The following is a 21,642-nucleotide window of genomic DNA, read 5'->3' as shown; positions in this document are numbered from 1 at the left end:
ACAGTTCTAAGTAATCACTGAAGGACTGACATATTTGTGACATCTTGTTATGTCCTAGGGCCGAGGCTCTCCCTCTAGCACAGGTAAGAAGGTCAAACGGACATTACCAGACCCCCCTCCCGAGGATGACTCTCTAGCAGGAAGATCAGGATACAGCACCAACTCTGCTCGTCGTCGTCTTGCCCGAAGTACAACGATGGCCCGAGCAAAGATCCTGCAGGACATTGACAAGGAGCTTGATCTGGTGGAGAGAGAATCTTCAAAGCTCCGCAAGAAACAGGCTGAGCTAGATGAAGAGGAAAAGGAGATTGACGCCAAGCTACGGTGAGATATTTCAGAAATACCATCAATAAAATATAGGTGAAAAACCCTTTTGTTCAAACCCTGTAACATGAATCCATTAACCAATAACATTAGTAACCGATGAGTATGATTTATCACAATTAATATAATTTCATTCATCCATCACTTGAAGTCATTATTCCTAATTCATCTGCATGATTCCCCTCCTACCTCAATAGCTTATGGGCTAAAAGGCTGCCTTGACATCACTCAGTGAGACCTCTTCAAACTCACACATAGTAAAAGGTATTAATGTGTGAGAACCCAAAGCATTGTTTATTGCTTGGATGCATAAATTCTAAAACAATACAAATATTTTCTCCTGACTCTAGGTACCTGGAGATGGGTATCAACCGGCGTAAGGAGGCCTTGCTGAAGGAGCGAGAGAAGAGAGAGAGGGCCTATCTCCAGGGGGTGGCAGAGGAAAGAGATTACATGTCAGACAGTGAGGTTAGCAACATCAGAGAGGCCAGGGGTGATGGCCTGGAGAGACCACGGACAGCTCCCCAGTCAGAGTTTGACCAATTCATCCCTCCACAGACAGAAGCTGATTCCCAGTACAACACACTAACTAGTCCCTATTCTCATTATGCCCAATATGTTCCCCAGACCCAAACCACCAGTCCCTACACTCAACAGAACCTATATCAGCAACAGTCCCTTTACCACCAACAAGTGTCTCCTTACCAAAATGTCCCCACCCTATCCCTCTCGCATGCCCAGGCTCAGCCTAGCAGTTACCAACATGCTTTGCTCTTGCAACAGGGAAAACAGCGACAAACCACTCTGTCTGATTTAGAGCCTAAGATTACTACCAACTATGAAGTCATACGCAACCAGCCTCTACTCATTGTGCCAACCTCCTCAGAAAGTGGCTATGGGGTGGCTCACCTGGGAGGCAAGTATGGCACTTTGGATCTGAGGCTAGGGCTAGAGGAGAGGAGCATGGCCTCTAGTCCTATGTCAAGCATTTCCGCTGACTCCTTCTATGCTGATATTGACCACCATAATGCCAGGAACTACGTGCTGATAGAGGACATAGGGGAGCTCACCAAGGCCTCAACAGGGCTGGGCAACACAGGCTTGGGTTCTGGATTTAACCTGCCTGATAAAGAATTGTCCAAGGCAGACAGACTACTTAGAGCAGCAGAAGTCAGGCGCACAGAAGAGGTAAATTCTGTTCACTCTTCTTTATTTTTACTTTTGTCAACACCTTATTTTCCATTTGTTTTTTAGGCTGTAGTTTCACTAATCCCTCATTGAACATTTGCGTACAAAATTTATTAATTTGAAAGTGTTATTATGCTACTTTTCCCCTATGATACATATACAAGTCTTCTCTAGCCTGTTCATATATCTTTAGCGGTCACACTCATACGTAAGTGTACTGGCCAAACAGATGTATCTATCCGTTCTGGTTCAATATTTCCACAGACCCGTAGCCCACTACAGACCTCATTCAATCTGTACTTCCACACTGACAATTAAAAATGTAAACACAATGTTGTATGTCAGGCCATCACTTATTGAAGAGTTGCATGTAATTCCATATAAATGGCATTTGTTATTGTGAGTTTAATTCACTCTTCTGCTGGTGAAGGGATAACACTTAATGTGGGACCTTTTTTTTCTTTTAGGTGGCAGATTTTTTAGGCACATCTCAGCTTCAGGGTTATGGTAAAGGAGAAGATGACACTATGGAGGAGCCTTATGAGTTAAAGTTACTGAAGCAGCAGATCAAGCAGGAATTCAGACGAGGAACTGAGGGACTTGAACACTTATCAGGACTGAGCCTGCCCCAGTATCTCCCCAGTGATAGCAGTTTTCGCCACTTCCCCAAAGGTGAGAAATACAGCATCGGCAGGCTCACTCTTGAAAAGCAGGCTGCGAAACAACTCCCAGCAGCAGTGCTTTATCAGAAACAGATGAAGAACAAAAAGGCCCTCATAGACCCCAAGGCCATCACTAAATTTTCCCCCATCCAGGAGAGTAGGGACCTGGAGCCTGACTTTGGCAGCTACATTGGATCTGGAGCCTCCTCTGTGACCAATCTGGCTGCTAGGGCTCGATTACTTCAGGATGAGATTACATTTGGGCTAAGAAAGAATTTATCTGAACAGCAAAAATATTTGGGCTCCTCGTTGGGGGCCAACCTAGCTGGTTCCCTTAATCTTGGGCAGTCCCTTGGACTGGGATCCAATATCAGGGCAACTGCCCAGGATGACGGCACTTACCCAAGTGGGACCCGCTCCAGACCCTCATCACGCCCCTCATCTCGTCCCTCCTCTGTCTATGGCTTGGATCTATCTATCAAACGGGACCTTTCTAGCTCCTCACTCAGACTTAAATCAGAAGGAGAGGTGTTGGATGCAGCCTTTGCCCCTGGGGTGGCGAGAGCAAAGCCCACCAGTTTACCCATCAGCCAAAGCCGGGGCCGTATTCCCATTGTGGCTCAGAACTCAGAGGAGGAGAGCCCTCTAAGCCCAGTCGGGCAGCCTATGGGTATGGCTAGAGCCTCAGCAGGACCTCTACCCCCCATTTCTGCTGACTCCAGAGACCAATTTGGGTCAAGCCATTCCCTGCCAGAAGTTCAACAACATATGAGGGAGGAATCTCGGACACGAGGCTATGATCGAGATATCGCATTCATCATGGATGACTTACAAGGCGCTATGTCTGACAGCGAAGGTAAATGGAGCCTGAGACTGTTGCAGCAACTGGACTGTGTGGACCTTATTATCATGCATGCTAATGCTGAGTGGTCTTACTGATTTTGTGCATTAGCTGGTTCTTCTTATCATTAGTGCGCCAGATAATTGTTGTTGATTGTTTTGTTTTTTTAATATATTTCTCTCTATCATGTTAAACCTCACACTAGATGTGTGCATGCTGTTTCTTTCCTTATACGTCACTCACCAATACATAATACTCCTGGGTCGAGTTTATGTATGTCACTAATCAGGTCTATCCATATTTGTTCTGTGATTTCATTAGCATGCTTTGTCTTTTTATGTTACAATACAATACTACTTCCTAACAATTAAATGTAGGCTTGACTTAAATGTCTTGAACAAACTCAGTTGCTTGGTAGCTTCAAATTCATTGATTTTGTATACACACACACACACCAAAACACACAAAGTCATATGTTGTCCACATTATTTAATATATTCAAAATTGCCAGCACCTCCCACCTCACTGGGCACTTTCAGTGAATGCATGGCACATTGATCAGTTATTCCAAATTCTGTCCATTTAAAACCATGTTAAGAGATTTGAAACCAAGTTTTTCTCAAAGATGATTAATCTTATAATGTCCGAGTATTTAAATCATTTAGAAAATTCAAGTCTGAGAACAAAAAGTTAGGACCTTGATGTAAGTTATGTTTTACGGAAAAACCCTCTAAATCTGATAAGTGTTAATTGAATATGTAGAGTACCAAAGAACCAATGGGGAGTAGTGTCCAGGGAATCTGTCTTTGGTCCCTCGCCAAATACTCTGCACAACATTACTCAAAATTGTGTATTTGAGAAATATAAGTCATCACCTCAGAAAGTTGTATTCATTTATATATATATATATATATATATATATATATATATATATATATATATATATATATATATATATATATATATTGCTTCTCAAAGGCATCCTAAATCGGTGAACAGCTGCCAGCAGTTATTTTTAAAGAGGTGCTGTTGACTCTTGGTGTCTCAGTCTTGCTCTCTCACTGATTCAATGGTTGCACAGGTGCAGTCAAGGCCCCAACTCTTCAGTAGCTATGGTTCTCAGTCTCTTTGAAAGTCAATGACACACCTACAACACTAATATTTGCAGTCATTATTGTACACCAATACATACTGCAATGCAATGTCATTTTCTCTCAGTAACTTTTGTGCAGTAGCGTATATCTCATGTTATTAATTCATTTGTGTTGTGTTCACTGTATGTCTTAATTTCTCTCTCTCTATATATATATATATATCTTTGATTTTCTATCTTGCCTCTGATTTTGCATCCTTGCATGTTTTGAAATACTTGTTTTCCATTTCCATCTTAATAAAGTGAATGTCTTTATTGATTGCTGCTGTGGAGGTCTCATTGCCATGTGAGATGTCCATGTTCCCTCTGAGAAACAGTAAATATTAACACCATTTTTATCTCCCAACATGAGGGATTTATGGTGTTCCCTTAGGTTAGGTAGAGCTAAAATATATAGCAGTATCATGAGACATTAGTTCATCATTCTTCAAATTTAAAATCATACAGTATATTGTTCATTTAGATGAATGTATACACCTCAAACAACACATTATGAAAGGACCATGGGCTTTGGAAAATGCCAGTCTTGTAATACATCACTGTATCACATTTATTCAGCAAATTTAGAATTTTTTTATATGAACCATTTTGAAAGGATCATTACAGTTAATTACCTGATTGGAAAATGATATTTGTCCCACATAAAAGTGTCAATCTGCCTTGATTACAGCACTCAGTGAGTCCATGCTGGCTTTGAACAGAGATGATGCCAGAATCTTTCATGAAAGTATCAGACACGGTAGAGTATCTTACAGTACTAGTTAAAGACTTTACCCCCCTCCCCACTCCCCCAAGGCTCAATCTTACACTGAGCAATACATGGATTTTTTTCCCCCCTACAATGTATTTTGTACCTTCTTTGTAATGCTTCTCCATTTAAATGTGTAAACTAACAGGCTGTTACACTTGGCGTAATTTTCAAGCATGCATCTTACATTGACTCCTATTTCAGTGCATGTGCATACTCACAGTAGTTATAGCACAGTAGTTTAAGTTTGTTGCACGTTATTTCTTTAAAAAATATATACAACTTTGCACCCCAGCTGGAGGCCCAAACTGGAATATAGAAGGTGAGACAGCATCCCAACTCCCATGTAGTAACATAGAGACTGTATGCCTCCATGCCGCATATCATGGTTCTGAATGATTCACCTCTATGGTTGATTTTGTTAACATGGCAGACTCATTCTGGAATGATCAACATCTCAGTGGTATACAGTACATACCATTTAGCAGGTCTCTAGTTGACATGTCTGATCCATTCTGGAATGAAACCCATCACAATGGCACCAGATATCTGTGTCATCTACCGTACAGTGACTTATACATCATGCTGGAATGGCTGTACATCACAGTGGTTCTGTAAGCATATCAGACCCATTTCCAGTATTCATGCCCATGCACTTTTGCTAAAATATCACCTGTTGACTGTTTGATCATGTATAACTGTTGCTCCAAAAAAAGAAAAAATCTTTCAATTTTGCATTCACTGCATATAATCTAAGGTATTTTATACAAATTGAAAAGGACTCTGAAGGTCGATGTTGCCACGTCTAACTGATTGTAGATCAGAATGTGCTTTCTGATACTGATAAGGGCTGATAATTGCTTTCTTATCTAAGACATGCAGGTAATAGGCAACATTTACCTTCAGAAGCAGGCCATTTCTCCTCATCACTATCAGACCATTTCAATGATGAAATTAGTTCACTGATAAATTTAAAGGGGCATTTAGCAAAGCTGAGTTACAATCTTTGACACTGAACTGATGACTTACATTTGTCAGAAAATCCTTCACCAAGATGACTTGTTACAGGGAATTAAGATATCTTGCTATCTGTAGATATTAAAAGAAAATATGCAAAACTTTATAATGATAATGGTAAATGTTGTATATTATCCCTAAAAGGTATCAGAGGAGTATGATATGGTTAGCTGTGAGAGGATTCAAAGGGCACTGCCCTAGGGCACAGGAATAAGATTCTTTTTCTTTTGGCAATTAGGTCGATCATAATCATGGAAACATGAAAGACATTATGGGAAAACTCCAACCATCCCATGTTTATTTGCTTCTATACAGTTTTACACAGCATATGTATGTGTGTATGTGTGTACAAATATATATGTATATATATTTATGTTTGTGTGTGTATGTATGTATGTATGTGTATATATGTATAAACACACCAACACACAGACACACACACAGACACACACACAAACAAAACCCAAACATATCATATTTGGTGTTTCTGCAACATTGTTTTTGGGCTTCAGTGTGTGACAGATGTGTGATGTATACTCGGAACTATGGTTTCTACCGCTTGATCTCTGCTTCATTATGCTCAGAGCAGATTTTTTTCTGGGTACCAGGAGTTCACTAACTTTTGCCAACTACTTGTCCTCTACTAGCGTACCACCTGAGGAGAGAGGACACCGACTGGTTTGACAAACCAAGAGAAGGCCATTCACAGAGCGGGAACATGTCCAGCAGGAGACAGGTAAGACTGTTGTTTCAAAAATATCACTTATGGAAATATTTCTGAAAAAAAACAACTTTTAACCCTGTTGAATATTTTTGAAAATCTTCCTTAGATGAAGCTGGTCCCTTATGCCTTCCCTCACACTCGCATCAAGCTGAAGAGGGATCCGAAGGACACCAGTGTGTCAGGTACAAAACCCGCTACACACATGGATAAGCTGAGACTGCTTTCTCTGTGTTTTGCTGATCAAGATTTACCTTTACCTTTTACTTTTTTTTCCTGCAGGGAATGGTCTTGGGATCCGCGTGGTTGGTGGGAAAGAGATTCCAGGGAGCCGAGGGGAGATTGGAGCCTATGTTGCCAAGGTCATCCCTGGTGGTATGGCAGAACAAACAGGAAAGGTTGTAGAAGGTAAGAGATACAGACAAATACAACACCCTAGATACACTTCCATTTGTTTGTGTGCCCCCCCCCCCCCAAAAAAAAATCCTGACATAGAGTTGGAGGATGTGTAATAATTTAGGGGCAGTCTAGTGTGTGAAATGCAAGATGAAAAGAAATAATTGGCAAAACATTTTTCATTAATGTCAGCAAGAAATGTCTGAATCATTGAATTCCAGATGGAGATGTGGGAGGACACTGTAGCCTTTTGCCGTGTGTCAACCCTCCAAACATCACATCCAAATAGAGAAAAAGCCTGTCAGCTCCCACAGCAGTGGGCTGTGTTAGTCATTAGGCTATATTTAGCTACATTATAGACACACACAGGCAATTCACAAACACGTACACAACAACTGATGCTGGAGTCTCGACAATTTCTGAATTTTGAAATTAAAGAGTTTAACAGTTTTTTTTTTAGGATGGAGAACTGAGATTTCTGACTTGAAGTCCAACAATTAAGAGGTTGGTTTGGAGGACATGAGATGTCTGTGTCTCTCTAGTGGTGACTGCCACGACTTTACACGAGAGGTGGTGAAGGACAGATCAGCTAATGCGTCTGGCCCAAGAAGTGTTAATTTATTGGTGTTGTGTTAAAAGAAAGTAAGGTGATACTGGTCATAATAGCCATGTTTACACTACTATATGCTGCATTGTAACTTTCCCATTGTGACTCTCGTGTTTCACCGTGTATGGCAGCAGAAGATGTCTTAAGGCACAAACAGAAATAAATTGGGGGAGGATACAATGAATTATTATACCGTATGGAGACAGCAGAGGGGCTAATCTAAATTTGTTCTGGCTCTTGCAGGAAAAATAGAAAGATAGAGGAGAGATATTTATGCAAGCTTTTATTGTCACAGCAGCTGGTGAGTCACTTTTGCGAGGAGAAGTCTAATTTGAAAACCAGGTTTCATTTATGTAAGTGAGGCCTCATGAGGCGCTGGTATTGTTTTTGAAGGATTGCTGTGCAGTGATTTTTGTGTATTATAGCATCAAAAAACAAGGGTTATTAATGTTTCGGATTGTCTTTGTTTTGTTTCTCTTGTGTCTCATACATGCCGTGTGTGTGGGAGAATTCCATTTTGAAGATGACAAGTGCACTGAAAGTTTGATATGCGATTGTCTAGAATCCACAATCGAGGATTTGAGAACTTCTCTGAATCTACCTGCTTGTACTTCTCAGGAATGCAGGTACTGGAGTGGAACGGCGTCCCTCTGACAGGAAAGACTTACGAAGATGTGCAGTGCATCATGGGCCAGCCATGTGCAGAGGCGGAGCTCTGCGTGAGGCTGTAAGTTACACAGCTGTTATCACTTCCCTTCTATCCCACTGAAACTCTTACATGTTTAGCTGCAATATGGTGTCTCTGCACCCACGAAGACCTCCTCTGCTACCTCCTCTCTCCCTCTAATCATTCCACTCCCCATCATCTGACAAACATCACTCTTTTGACTGATTACTGCTAAGAGTCACTGGTTGATATGCCATTATAAATTTCCTGTATGGATCCAAACAGCGACCTTAATATGCTGTCTGACCCTGAGCACCCACAAGCCCTGGAGCACCATGCCCAGCTTAAGGCTGGTATGTACAAGGCTTTGCTGATTCATCCGCATGCATGCATGTATGTGGAAGTATTTCACCTGCGCTCAGCGTGCATGACCACAGATGTTTGTTTCAGTAGGTGGACAGCGCTCTCCTGGTGTGGATCCTAAGCAGCTTGCTGCAGAGCTGCAGAAGGTGTCCCAGCAGCAGGCTCCAGGTGTGACTGGGACAGCAGTTGGGCCCGGGGGTCTGGGAGTTCTATCTGCATTAGAGCGCTCTGCTCTCCTCCACTCTGGTCCAGGATCAGCTGCCTCCAGTGGTGTTCCAAGCCCTGGCCAGCCTGCATCTCCTGCCATAAGCAAGAAACAGAGACACAAGGTAGTGGATGTCACGTATTAGCATGCTGGCTGCTGTCGGGAGGATGTCAGCTTGGAATTAAGAAGGAATGTTCAGAGACATTGATGCATTGAGTGAAATAAGAATGTAATGGGATGTGTTTGAAGGCACGGTGTGGAGCCATGTGTCAGTGTGTTCCCTCATCCACCTTGGCTGCAGTTCCATTAGTATTACATCACCAACACTTCAAAGGGGGGTTGCATGAAGTGAAGGTCAAACAGTACAATGGTGTTCATCAGAGAATGACGCGCCAATTATGATGGAACAAGGAAAGAGGAGCATGTAGTGCATGACCCTGTGTGTGTGTGACGGTGTGTGTATGTGTGTGTATCTCAAAAAAGAAATTAGGATTACATTTAAAGGCTTTTAGTTTAAACAAGTGTTTTAAAGATGATTGTTGACAGGCATTATAATAAATACTTTTCCTGAAAATGAGTAAACGCTGTACAATCTTGAATTTATTATCTATCTCAATTAATGCCTGAGTACCTCGAATAATTGATTAAAACTTCAAGGGAGGACTTTTCCCATTAATTACTCAGCACATACTGTCAAATCTCTACTGATGGTCACAGAGATTCAACACTAAAGTTTTACTCATTATCTTCTGTAGAAGGTCAGATATTTTCAGACATTCATCTCTCAGCTGTCAGCTCTCTCTCTCTCTCTCTCTCTCTCTCTCTCTCTCTCTCTATATATATATATATACTGTATACATATTATTGGTGAAGTAAAATCTCTAGGTTATGGCAGATGTCTATTTTCAGATCTGTTTGACATTTTAAACCATTGCCTGCTTTCATCCTCTTTGTAAAGCCAACAGAGGTAATGAAGACTCCCCATCCCATCACTGGAGAAATTCAGGTATAAATAAAACACAGATTCTTCCTGTAAGACAGATGGTTTTCATCTGTAACATAAGAGAGATTTAAGACGAGAAGAGCCAAGATGAAAGTCTCAGCTAAACTAATAAAAGAAATAAAGTAGAAAAATGTGCACAGTTATGTTTGATACTGGCATGCAGCAAATAGCAAACACAAACTCTGTAATTGTGTATGATGATAAATTCACATGCAGACACACTGAATGGCAACATTAAAGTCTAGACATTCATAACTATCATAAAGTATATAAAAATGTAACTTGTGAATTGAGTTTTTCTGAACTCCTCTCTTCTCTTCTGAACTCCTTTCTTCTTCCCCTCAGCTCCAGATCAATTATGACAGGAACCTGGGAAACCTGATCGTCCACGTCCTGCAGGCTAGGAACTTGGCCCAGAGGGACAACGACAGCTACTCTGACCCTTTTGTCAAGGTCTATCTCCTCCCTGGAAGAGGGTGAGGAGCTCTGAGTGTGTTTGAGTCTTCACCAATGTCTGTTCCCTGTCTGCCTTCCAGCTTTTGTGCCTGTCTTGTTTTCTCTCCCCCTCTTTCTTTCTGACTTTGTATTGATTGTGTTGTATGTGATTGACTAACGACATGATACCAGAGTGAGAGACGAAGACGTGATGATTATATGAGGCAGTCATAATATCATTCATGAACCGATGCTGGCTGTTTTTTTAGATTGAATTTACAACTTAATGATATGTCAAATTCCATATTCCCCATGTGTGCAAACAGACATCACAGGCTTTACCACCCTTGAAAAGACAGAATCATTTATCAAGACTTCCTCCTCTTCCCCGTCTGCCCCACTGTCTTCCTATGACTCTGAGAATAGCACAGGAAGGTCGATACAGCCTTTATCTGCTCTGTAACAGTATCTGTTAGTAAATAATGACCCCATTAGACCTGTCGTGGAGATAATAAGCTCTCTCTGCCGACACACTCCATAGATCTGAAACCGAAGCGCAAAAGGAGGGAACGTCAGCTGTGTCACTCCCAGTATTCTGAATGTATTTCTGTGCGCAGTCAGAGAACCTTATCGAGACTTTGGAGGAGATTATCACTCCTTCACACGCGAGCCACTTAAAATCATTGTGAGGTTGTTTGATCTTGCTTCACAAGCATTTTAGCATTAAAACAAAATCAAATGTTGGAGAGAATACTGATTGCCTCAGCTCACTAGCCTCTAACAGCGTTTTCTTTGAGCTCGTCGGGCTCATCTGACTGTTTTTTTTTTGTGTTTTTGCTTTCTTGTTTGTGATATCTGCCCTCCTCCTCCTCTTCTGGACTCCCTCAGCCAAGTCATGGTTGTCCAGAACGCAAGGTAGTGTGGTGCTGTTCTTTGCTTTTTAGTTGGTGTTTTTTGCTTTTGGTTTTTCTGTTTTTTTGTTGTTTTTTTTTTTTTTTTTTTTTGGTTCCCTAAAATGATGTCTCCCAAAAGTGGTTCTTCCATCCTTTTGTTGTGGCCTTTGTTGTTCGTCCAATTAGCTGCTCTATTTCATGGTGTTAAGAATACTCCTGTCATTGCCTTTTCTCTTCATGCCTCTCACTTTTTAAACTCTCCTCTGTCTTGTAGGGGAAAAAAAAAGAATTGTAGTCAAAACAAGCATCTTTGAAAATGCATCTTTTCAGTCCACATGTATTGAGAGCATCACCATGGCGTTTGGCACGGGAGAGACACTTGATTGTTGTTATGTCAACCACCCATTTTTGAATGTTTGTCATGTTTCAGCGCTGACAACAAAAGAAGGACCAAGTACGCTCAGAAGACCATGAACCCTGAATGGAACCAGACTGTCATCTACAAGAACATCCATTTGGAGCAGGTACTGTGCGCAAACACACACACACAAAGACACACACACACACAAACACACACACACACAAACTTTGTCTTGCTCATGTAATAAGAGTATACGCTGTATCTTGGATGTCTTTTATTGGTACCTGGATTCTGTCCTCATACTTTGTCCCTCAGGCTGCGTTTACTATCCCTTTGCAACCTTTTAATCAACACTCCCACAACTCAAGTTCACAAAGACTTTTGCTCTCATACAGACTCAACACAGACAGCCTAACTGCATGTCTTTTTAAAAAAATAGGGTAACAGAAACCTGTGTGTGTGTGGTTGTCTGTAATTATGCCACTAGTATTTACTGTGTGTGTAGGGTGTCTGGTTTGTGTCATGTGTTATCTTATTCTGATTGTAGCAGAAGCGCCACGCTAACAAAAATGATCTTCCATGCAGTACATACTCCATATACTATCATTCAATATACGTTTCTTTAAGTACACAGCATGTATTTATACTCCTCATTTCCTGAGAGCCCTCTTGATGGTTGAATAAGCGTAACTGTGGTAACTCTTGACATAAAATTAAGCCGCCAACCGATTACAGTGTTAAACCAGAGCTGCCTTAAATCATGTCCTCCATTGTGTGTTTATTTGTTGTTGTCACTGCTGCATTGCTTTGTGGGATATTTGAGCTGCTTTAGTGTCCAGTCACAGTTCTAATGTTAGCCAAGGGTTAATATTAGCATCCTTGTTTCTACAAAGAATACACACAAAGAAAATCTCAAGTAGTTTAGCACCTTAAATAACATGCCAGAATAGAATTTAGGATCCAGCACATGTTTTTTGTTTTTTTGTTTTGCTCATGATTTGGTTTTCCTGTGTGAAGGATTAAATACAAACAACCTCCCATGTTTAACAAAACTTTGTGAAGGGATGTAAGAAATTAAAATTCAGGGGGAAGCCAACTAACCTCCCTTAATATTGATGTTCGCTGATGGTAGCGCGAGCTCTCAGCTGTGAGGGATGAGTGCTGATGCGTCTCTTTGGTGGTCCCAGAATTGAGGCCAGCTGTGCAGTGGACTCATTCAGTGGATCTGCTTTCTCTTAATCACATTTCACTGCTGGTCTTAATGGACTTAATACTGATGCAGCATCACTCATCCACCCACTTCCCCTTCTCCTTAAGAGACGCGTTTCCATCCCCTCCCACACCTTGTACACATCACAGGTGTGCGAACACATGCAGGCGTTGATGGAAAAGGAACCAAATTGAATGGAAGCCTCTGTTTCCCTGTTAATGAAATGACCTTCCTACGTTAGCATGCATTCACGTGTCTATCACATTTCCTCCACCCACGTGCACAAAAGCAAACACGTATAATTACACGCATGTATGTACGCTTATGTGCTCAGGAATATACAAAGGCACCTTCATCGTAACATCTGCCTTCTCTCCTCTTTCAATCCAGTTAAAGAAGAAGACGCTGGAGGTGACAGTGTGGGACTACGACAGATCCTCCTCCAATGACTTCCTAGGAGAAGTAAGTCTCAGTAGCTGAAGACATAATACTGGATTTACAGAACACAGAGGATTTATTGCATTCGTTTGTATCTAGTTCCTATTCTTATACACCTGAAATATTATCCATCTATTACAGTGAAGCCTATTTTCTCTGTCTGCAAACAAAGCTTTTTCTTTGTGTCAGTGTCTGTTTCTAGCTACGTGTTTTTTTTAAATTATTTTCTAATAAAGCTTAAGACATATCTTACTTCGATTTTAAAAAGCGTGCATCTAAGTGTACTTGTGTCTCAGGTTTTGATCGACTTGTCCAACACGGCCCAGCTGGACAACACTCCCCGTTGGCTGCCTCTGAAGGAACAGAGTGAGAGTATTGAGCACAGCAGGGCCCACCACGGTTCTCAGGGCCCGCCATCATCCGGATCAGGTCAGGGTCATGGTCAGGGACATGCCCAAGGCCAGAGCCATTTGTCAGGGCCTGGGATGGGGCCTGGGCATGGTATGGGGCAGGGTCAAGGACCAGGAGAGGGAGATGGCAGTTATGATTCACCTAAAAACTCTGTAATAAAGAGCAGAAGCCATGGAATCTTCCCTGATCCATCCAAAGGTAAGAATGAGAATCCGAACTGCCCACATGTGCCTTAGTCTTCTTATTCACCTGGATAATAATCATGCATATTTGTGAAGAATGTAGATGAGCATTTTAAGCTACCAAAGTTGTTTTTTTTCTGACAGACTGAAATGATAGGATGTCAGAACCTCAGTCCCCGCCCTCAAACACCCATGATGTCATCACGATGACAATGAACACGGCACTAGTGACTGAATTGAAACTTAGATGCTGTTTTTATTATTCTTGGCAGATTTTTATGTTCGCTACAAAAAGCTTTCATTGCCTCAATCAAGGAAGTTTTTACCATTTATTGTTTTTTGGCTTGCAAAGAAAGAACCTGTTAAATTTGTGGAAAAATCTGTTAAATGTAGTGGAAAATACTGCCAATACAAAAACTAGATTCATTAAACACAGCCAGGTGTGGATTTGTTTCTTCCTTCTTCCTTCCTTCTCTTGTGCATTTAACTGTGACTATCCCACATTTAACTTTCCAACAGACATGCAGATGTTGCCACTGGAAAAGTCTCACAGCAGCCCAGGGAGCTCTAAGTCCTCCTCTGACGGACAGCTACGTTCCCATGGTCCCTCTCGAAGCCAAAGCAAGAGCAGCGTCACTCAGGCCCATCTTGAGGATGCTGGGATAGCCATTGCTGCTGCTGAGGCTGCCGTGCAACAGTCCCGCCTGCAACCAAGTAATTCCTGCCCGTACCCGTGATACACATCCTGTGACATGCTTCCTTCTTCCTGCGCATGCAACCTTTGTTGAGGTCAAACCTGAAATGCTACCTACATTCTTTTCCTTTGCCTTCTGCTCACCTCGTCTTACTATTTTCTCAGAGCACAGATGGGTTTGTTTTGATCGAGTTTACTTTCTACCTCATTCTTTAAAGCCTTTAAAATTAAACTAATAAAAGTAAAATGAAATTAAAGAAAAAAGTACCAGGCACATTCTCCATTTTTAAATATTCTATATTATACTCCTGTTTAATCGTCACATACTCCTTATTTAAATAGGATATAAAAGTTGCATAACAAAATCACACAACTTTTTAAAAAAAGAAATATATATGTTTATTTCAGTAAATCCAAAGTTAGCCTAGCTCCCTCTGTTTCTCAACTGAGTGTGCATGTGCCAATCCCAAGCATATGGTTTCTCTGACACCCCCAGTGTTGAGCTCCCTGTAAACCCGAGAACAGAAACCAATCTGGGATGGCAATCCCTCACATCCTACACAGTATTAACACGATTTAAACAATATACATTCATGTTTAGCATCTTCTTTTTAATAATCTCTAGCTGTATCTTCCTAAAAATGAAGCTGTCATCCCTCGCTGAGATAAGTTAGCTAAGATCTATTTAAAGCATGAAGTTTCAGCTTCCCTGGCTACTGTTTTTTGGCCACTGAGGCTGCAGTCTCTCTCTCTGTGTTTGCATGTGTGTGCCATATGAATGAGCCATGAGTAAAGTTGCAAAACACACACACACACACACACACACACACACACACACACACACACACACACAAATGGATATGGCACACATGATCCCCTCCCTTCCCAGTCCTTCCCCACTCCTGCTGCCTAAAACAAAGGGCACAAAATATGGGACTGAAACCAGGAAACACAGACACACCAAGGGGTTCAAAAGTCAACAGGAGGCTCACTGCACTCAGCGGCCATTGAGAGTAAAGCGGTCAGCTAACCGTGAGAGGAGCAGTGTCAAGGGAAGGTGAGGCAACATAGGAAAATTGTACTCATAAATATTAATAATTCTACATTCTTAAATATAATGCATTATAAATAAATTAACCTAAATTAGTCAACTAAATGTGTGAATAAATTAAGTAATAAACTCATTCATATGATATAATGATTCTCATGTATTAAAGTCTGTGAGTCAGAGGGTATGAGTGTGTCCTTTTTTTGTTTTTTTTTTAATGTTATTGCTATCATTTCAAAGTCATACTCAGAAGACTTTTGTCCTTGAGTCAAACGAAATCCTTGCTTGAAATGGAAATTATTATATCATCTCAGATTATCACTGGAAAGAAAATCGAGGCAGTTGTGACCATGACGGCAAAATTTACAAGAGAAACACTTCACATTTTCCCCCTGAACGAATCACTTCTCTTTCATAGTGAATGAGCAGAACTCAGCAGCAGCAACTGCAGCAAACAGGAAGTATAACGATCATAAATCAGCGAATCTCCATTGGCTTGTGTGAAATGTATTACATGTGTGAATCAACTGTTACTTGGTGGCATTAGTTGGCTGTGTTCTTTGTGAGATCCACGCTGCACTGCTACATGATGCAGGACCAACTGGTATCTGTGTGATCCTCTCTTCGATGTGCTGTTATTGTGATGCTCCGTCAACATTATGTGTGACAGACGGCATCATCACTGTCCGGGAGGATGTGAAGTGTTTCGATGCATCTGTTGGGACGTGCATGCACGTGTGGTAGAAGTGATGGTGCTGTTTGTTGCTGTGAGGGAGAGGGGGAGAGAGAGAGAGAGAGAGAGAGAGAGAGAGAGAGAGAGAAAGAGAGCAATAAAAGAGGAAGAGAGTATTTCTTCATCACCATTTGTCTATGCTTTGTACCAACAGGACCAGGACACCGTCTGGGGGATGTCTCAGGATCAGTGGTTCTATCTGCCCCCAGTCTTGTAGGAGACGCCTATGGAGGACTGGATGGGAGTGAAGGAGAAGGAACTGGAGTTGATAGCGCTATTTTCCAAGTGCCACGGATGTAAGAGACATTATTTCCAACACAGCGTCTGCGTTCAGTAAATTGCATCGATATCAATTCTTTTGTGATCAACACACTGTTCAAATGTTTGCTTCCCCCCCCCCCCCCCTTCTTTTCATAGTGGTAAAACTATACCCAACGGCACTGACAAAAACCAACTGGGGACTCCAGAAAATGAAGGCAAGCAGCAGAAATGTCATCCCCGCACAACAGATTTAACGTGTGGATGGAGCTCCATCTGCTGGGCACTACGCGGAAGAACACTTTTCATACACTCATAGCTGTGTGTCCTGGAGTAAAGCGCTGCTCAGCAATCCTGCGGCATAGCAGCTGAGCTTCACAAGATGGGAAACAAGAGGATGTTACACTATCCTCCCTTCTGTCATAACTATATCTAAGTTTCATGTAGCTCAGGTGTCATGATGCCACCCCGGCCCCTCCCTCGCCTCCATCTCTAGTTTCATTGTGCAACAAAGACTCCAGGGTCACCTCAGGCTGAAGCGTAGAGTCGTTAAACAGATGAGGGTCAGAGTGTGGGTGAGGGTGGTGAAGCTCCTTTTAGTGATGCATAATTGAAGTAGTGACACAAACCTCTTAATGTATTCAATGCGGTCAGGGTGGTCCTAAAAAAGAAAGATGTCACTGATTTTTTTTCATTGTCTGCTTTTCTAATGTTTCTCACTTCAGGTGGTAAAACACAAGTGATGGGAGAGATTAAAGTTGCTTTGAAGAAGGAAGTGAAGACAGAAGGAGACCAACTGGTTCTGGAGATCCTGCAATGTAGAAACATCACTTATAAGTTCAAGAGCCCGGACCACCTCCCAGGTCAGAAACCGTGTGTGCGCATGAGCGAATGTGCTTGGGGATGTGTTACTGAACTTTTTAACTATGTCCAACAATCCATAACCAACGTTTTTTTTTTGGTCTGATTTGCCTCCAGACTTGTACGTGAAGCTGTATGTGGTCAATGTGGCCACTCAGAAAAGGATCATCAAGAAGAAGACCAGAGTTTGCCGCCATGACAGGGAGCCTTCTTTCAATGAGACCTTCAGATTCCCCCTCAACCCAACTGGACACTCCATACAGGTACACCACACCAGCGCGGAGCCGTCGTCTGCTTCAGCTGACTCTTCTCACACTGCTTCAGCTAAGACAGACAAAATAAGTTTGTACAGAGACAATAACTCTGACATTAAAAAGAGCATTACCTTTGAAGTGTAGCGGCATAAAAGTACAAAGCTCATTAAAATGTAAATACTCAAGTAAAGCACAGATACCGCAATACTGAAGAAGACTATATTTGAGTAAAAATACTTTCCAACACTGATCATCATGGACAAATTTTACAATCTTACCCACCAAACAAGTTTAGAGGCAAAATGAATGGATTTAGAGACACCACCAATACGCCCAAATTTGTCCCGATTAATATTTAAATCTCTCATTTATGTATTAAAAGGTCTATAAATTAATCAGTCCATAATTCTCAATACCTAACACACTGGGACCACTTGTGTTTGTATTATTCAATTTGCAGAACAGATACTATGCATTATTGAGAATGACCTTCTGCATTCCCAGCTATTCTTAGTTTCCAATGGAGGGAAGTTCGTGAAGAAGACGCTGATAGGAGAAGCCTACATCTGGCTGGACAAGGTGGACATGAGGAAGAGGGTGGTCAGTTGGCACAAACTCTTCGTCAGCTCCACTCAGACCAATCCCTGAGCATCATCACGCCAAAGAGATGAAGATGAGCTGTGTCAAATGTGGAGTTAGCTATATATGTGTATATGTGTCTATATATATATATATATATATATATATATATATATATATATATATATATATATATATATATTTACACACACACACACACACACATTTGTGAGAAGAGATGCCAGTTTATAAGCTCAGTGGTCCTATTCCTAGCTAGAGAGAAAGTTTTCAGTTTAATTTGCTTCCATCCACCTCCTGATAAGAAGAAACGATGTACTAATAGATCATAAGTGTACCCGTCCAACACTGCCAGCACATCTTCAGCTCTTTCCATAGCAGGTCTCTGCTGGCTGTGGCTTGTTTAGTATGCAAACACCTCCAACAGATTCAGCAGCAATATGACAGCACTGATGTCTTTCCCTTCCAACGCCAACATTGCTCGCGTGTTGTTTTTAACGCAAGGATGTATCGGCCTGCAAGAGGAGAAGACTTTCGAACCAGAAATTGAATTCACTTGACTTGACGGTCATGATGTGTGTTCATATACATAAAAAAATACAATACAACACAGCCTACAGAAGAAAGTTGTTGAAGAATGACGATAAAATGTATAGAAGCTCAGATTGAGTCTATGTGATTATAGTGTTTATATCAAAATATCAGATGCAGAATACATCTAAAGACATGATTCCAGTACATCCGTTGTTCTCTTTTCTCCTAGATGATATATAATTAGATATAGACACGTGATCTCTGTTTCGACTGAGGCTGTGGGTGGCGTGATGACAATCCAGTAGGTTACTTTATGTTGTTGGTGTAAGCGGCGCTCATCATTCGCTGTGTGAAGTGAACGTGGACCTTTGCGAGCTTGTTGACGAGAAGTAGCTCCTTAGGGCCTCCCATCACGAAGATACACCACAAAACAAAACAAAAAAAATTCAACAGGGCTGCGATCATCCTAAAGGTCAACATCCAGTGACATGTTACTAGTGGCTACTATGTAGAGCAGGTTTCGAAACCACAATAAAACGAACAGCGTTTCTTTTCGTGCGCTCTCAAGCTCAAAAAGCACGCGCTGTGTTGAATGTTACAAGCAAACTGTAGATGGATGACAGGCGTTCATCACATCTCTACGCTAATATTTCTTTTCTGAGTAGCCCATCATGTCATCACACTGTTATCAACAGTCATGTACATTGTGTCAAAAATCGCACGCCTTTTAGTTTTGCCCAAATTTAAAAAAAAAAAAAAAAAAGTTCAAAAATTCATTCAAAAAAAAAAACCTAACCTTTTCACCAGTCAAATGTCGAGGTTCCTCTGTTGTCTGGCTTTGTTGCAAAACTCACTGTGCTGTTGTGTGTCAATGACTCCCGTTACAACACAGTGAACCAGCCTTTTTCACTGCCTGTGACCAAAACACTCACTCAGGCCCGCTGGGGTCCTCACACATTTAGGTCAGAAGAACACATGGGGCCAAATGTCAGTACTTCAATTGTGCAGGTGACCCATGTATTCATCTTATTTTGCCACTACAGTTACAGCGTGAACAACTGTCAGAGTATTTAAGCATATCACAGGGCTGATGCATCTTTTTTTAAAACAATGAATATAACAACACTAAGAAACAACACTTAGAACAAGATGTCAATTTAATCTAATAGCAAAGGAAACACAAAACATGGGAATATAATACAGTTATGAAGGCACCATGGAGGATTTTTCAAAAAGTTGTTGTGCCAATTTTTTTTAATTCCATTTTAATTGGTACTTCTATGCAACATAGATGTGTTTGAATGTGTTTGATTTTTGAAATTAAATGTCATATCTTTGGTCTAAAAAAAATTATATATATATATCTATATATAGATATATATATATACATATATATAAATGTCTTATCAAAAAAGAATTATTTTGATTTGTACATCACTAAATGAAAATATGAAAGATATTGATTTTTTTTAACTGATTTTAATATATATTGTTGTTAATATCGACATGGAGCTTGTGCACTTTACTATGACATTGTTGTTGTTTTTTTTTTCCTGTCTCATAACTGTCATGTCATGCAAGATTAAGTGTTTTGTGTTTTCTGCACTGGAATGAAGTGAATCATGGTGTATGTGTTGATGGGGGAGGGGGGGGGAGGCGGGGGAATACAGTGTGGTGTGCATTTTGTATAATGTGGCAAAAAATAAATCCAATAAATAAAAACATGCAGACATATTGGGGCTCCTAAACGCAGTGCACAATCTGGGAGAAATCACTTGCATCATGCTCACAGTCTGACTGAACAGGGACAGTGAATGAGACTATTTCTGAAAATACTCAGTCATGACTGTAACCCTTGTGTTTCATTAGACTTCCCTCGAGATAAAATACTGTTCGTCCGGATCAGCTGCTGCCTGTAATTGTGAAATCACCCATTTGTTCTCGTTCCCGAGGGTGTGAATGTGAACTCTTTGATGTGTACATAAAGTGTTTATTTTCTACAAAGAATGAATGTTTATATTGTCCAAAAATATGAGCATGTGAGTGTCCGGAAAATACAAAGAAAAACAACCAGAAAAAAAAAAAAAATCACAAACGACATATAAATGTACAGCAATGCGTGTCTATAGTTGTATAAGGGGAATTGACTGTGTTATCAAAACATGTGTTGTCAACCAATGACTATCTGTGCAACCATGTCCTGTAAACCGCTGAAACACTACAAAAGGGGAGAAGAAGAAGAAGAAGAAGAAGAAGAAGAAGAAGAAGAAGAAGAAGAAGAAGAAAAAATATCAAAATTCAAAAGTTGTCTAAGACGTTATGTTCTGGATGTTGCATGTTTCGTTGATGGTTTGTCTGTACATTTTTGCCCACAAATTACGTTTCAAAAGAGACAGAGTATGTATAGATTTATCTGTATGCCGACTGTAAAGAATATGCGTGTAAAATTGTCTTGTTTTTCACTCTGTGTAAAAACAAAGAATCAATAATGTTATGGTTTTTGTGGTTGTACACAGGATGTGTTGAGATATTATGCAAATTGTGCTGTAAAAAAAATCAGCTGTTTCCCCCTCCTGAGTCTAAAGAATAAATATAAGAAGAGGCTATATTACACATGCGGAGTCGAGCTCGGTCTTCTCTTGAAATATGTACAGACGGTGTTTTGAAGAAAAAAAAGTACCATCCATTGTCTCCGCCCTTCGGGACAAAATACATTTCAGTGATAATTTGCCTTTTGACACAGCAGCCGGCAGAAACTTGAAAAGCAGCGAAGTGCAGTTATCGGTCAAAGTGTTATTCTCACTTTTGTCAGAAGATGGCGACATTCTCACACGCGGC

At 40.9% G+C, this 21,642-nt stretch overlaps 1 protein-coding gene across 8 annotated transcripts in view; it reads left to right on the top strand.

Moving 5' to 3' along the window:
- pclob (piccolo presynaptic cytomatrix protein b) overlaps positions 1–21,417 on the top strand; it is a 55,333-nt gene extending 33,916 nt beyond the window's left edge. Inside the window, exons 15-37 of one of the 8 annotated variants that reach the window (XM_086208859.1) lie at positions 59–324; positions 675–792; positions 1,980–3,030; positions 4,839–4,907; positions 5,212–5,238; positions 6,581–6,669; positions 6,764–6,839; positions 6,937–7,062; positions 8,276–8,384; positions 8,610–8,677; positions 8,775–9,016; positions 9,851–9,898; positions 10,241–10,371; positions 11,219–11,245; positions 11,654–11,747; positions 13,185–13,256; positions 13,529–13,841; positions 14,345–14,539; positions 16,455–16,596; positions 16,718–16,776; positions 17,284–17,421; positions 17,537–17,682; positions 18,178–21,417. In XM_086208859.1, coding sequence (XP_086064985.1) covers positions 59–324; positions 675–792; positions 1,980–3,030; positions 4,839–4,907; positions 5,212–5,238; positions 6,581–6,669; positions 6,764–6,839; positions 6,937–7,062; positions 8,276–8,384; positions 8,610–8,677; positions 8,775–9,016; positions 9,851–9,898; positions 10,241–10,371; positions 11,219–11,245; positions 11,654–11,747; positions 13,185–13,256; positions 13,529–13,841; positions 14,345–14,539; positions 16,455–16,596; positions 16,718–16,776; positions 17,284–17,421; positions 17,537–17,682; positions 18,178–18,321 — 3,750 coding nt within the window. In that variant the 3' untranslated portion in view covers positions 18,322–21,417. Of the gene's footprint in view, positions 1–58; positions 325–674; positions 1,513–1,979; positions 3,031–4,838; positions 4,908–5,211; positions 5,239–6,580; positions 6,670–6,763; positions 6,840–6,936; positions 7,063–8,275; positions 8,385–8,609; positions 8,678–8,774; positions 9,017–9,850; positions 9,899–10,240; positions 10,372–11,218; positions 11,246–11,653; positions 11,748–13,184; positions 13,257–13,528; positions 14,324–14,344; positions 14,540–16,454; positions 16,597–16,717; positions 16,777–17,283; positions 17,422–17,536; positions 17,683–18,177 lie in introns of those variants that run through there. The other 7 variants (XM_086208854.1, XM_086208858.1, XM_086208853.1 and 4 more) reach the window with 7 other exon arrangements.
- The last annotated feature ends 225 nt before the right edge of the window (positions 21,418–21,642 follow it).

Source organism: Aulostomus chinensis, chromosome 7 (genome assembly GCF_037954235.1).
Source record: "Aulostomus chinensis isolate RoL2024-O1b breed Wild chromosome 7, RoL_Achi_v1.0, whole genome shotgun sequence".
Lineage (NCBI taxonomy): Eukaryota > Metazoa > Chordata > Actinopteri > Syngnathiformes > Aulostomidae > Aulostomus > Aulostomus chinensis.
Note: the sequence above shows the minus strand (reverse complement) of the source record. Positions and strands in the feature narration are given on the sequence as shown.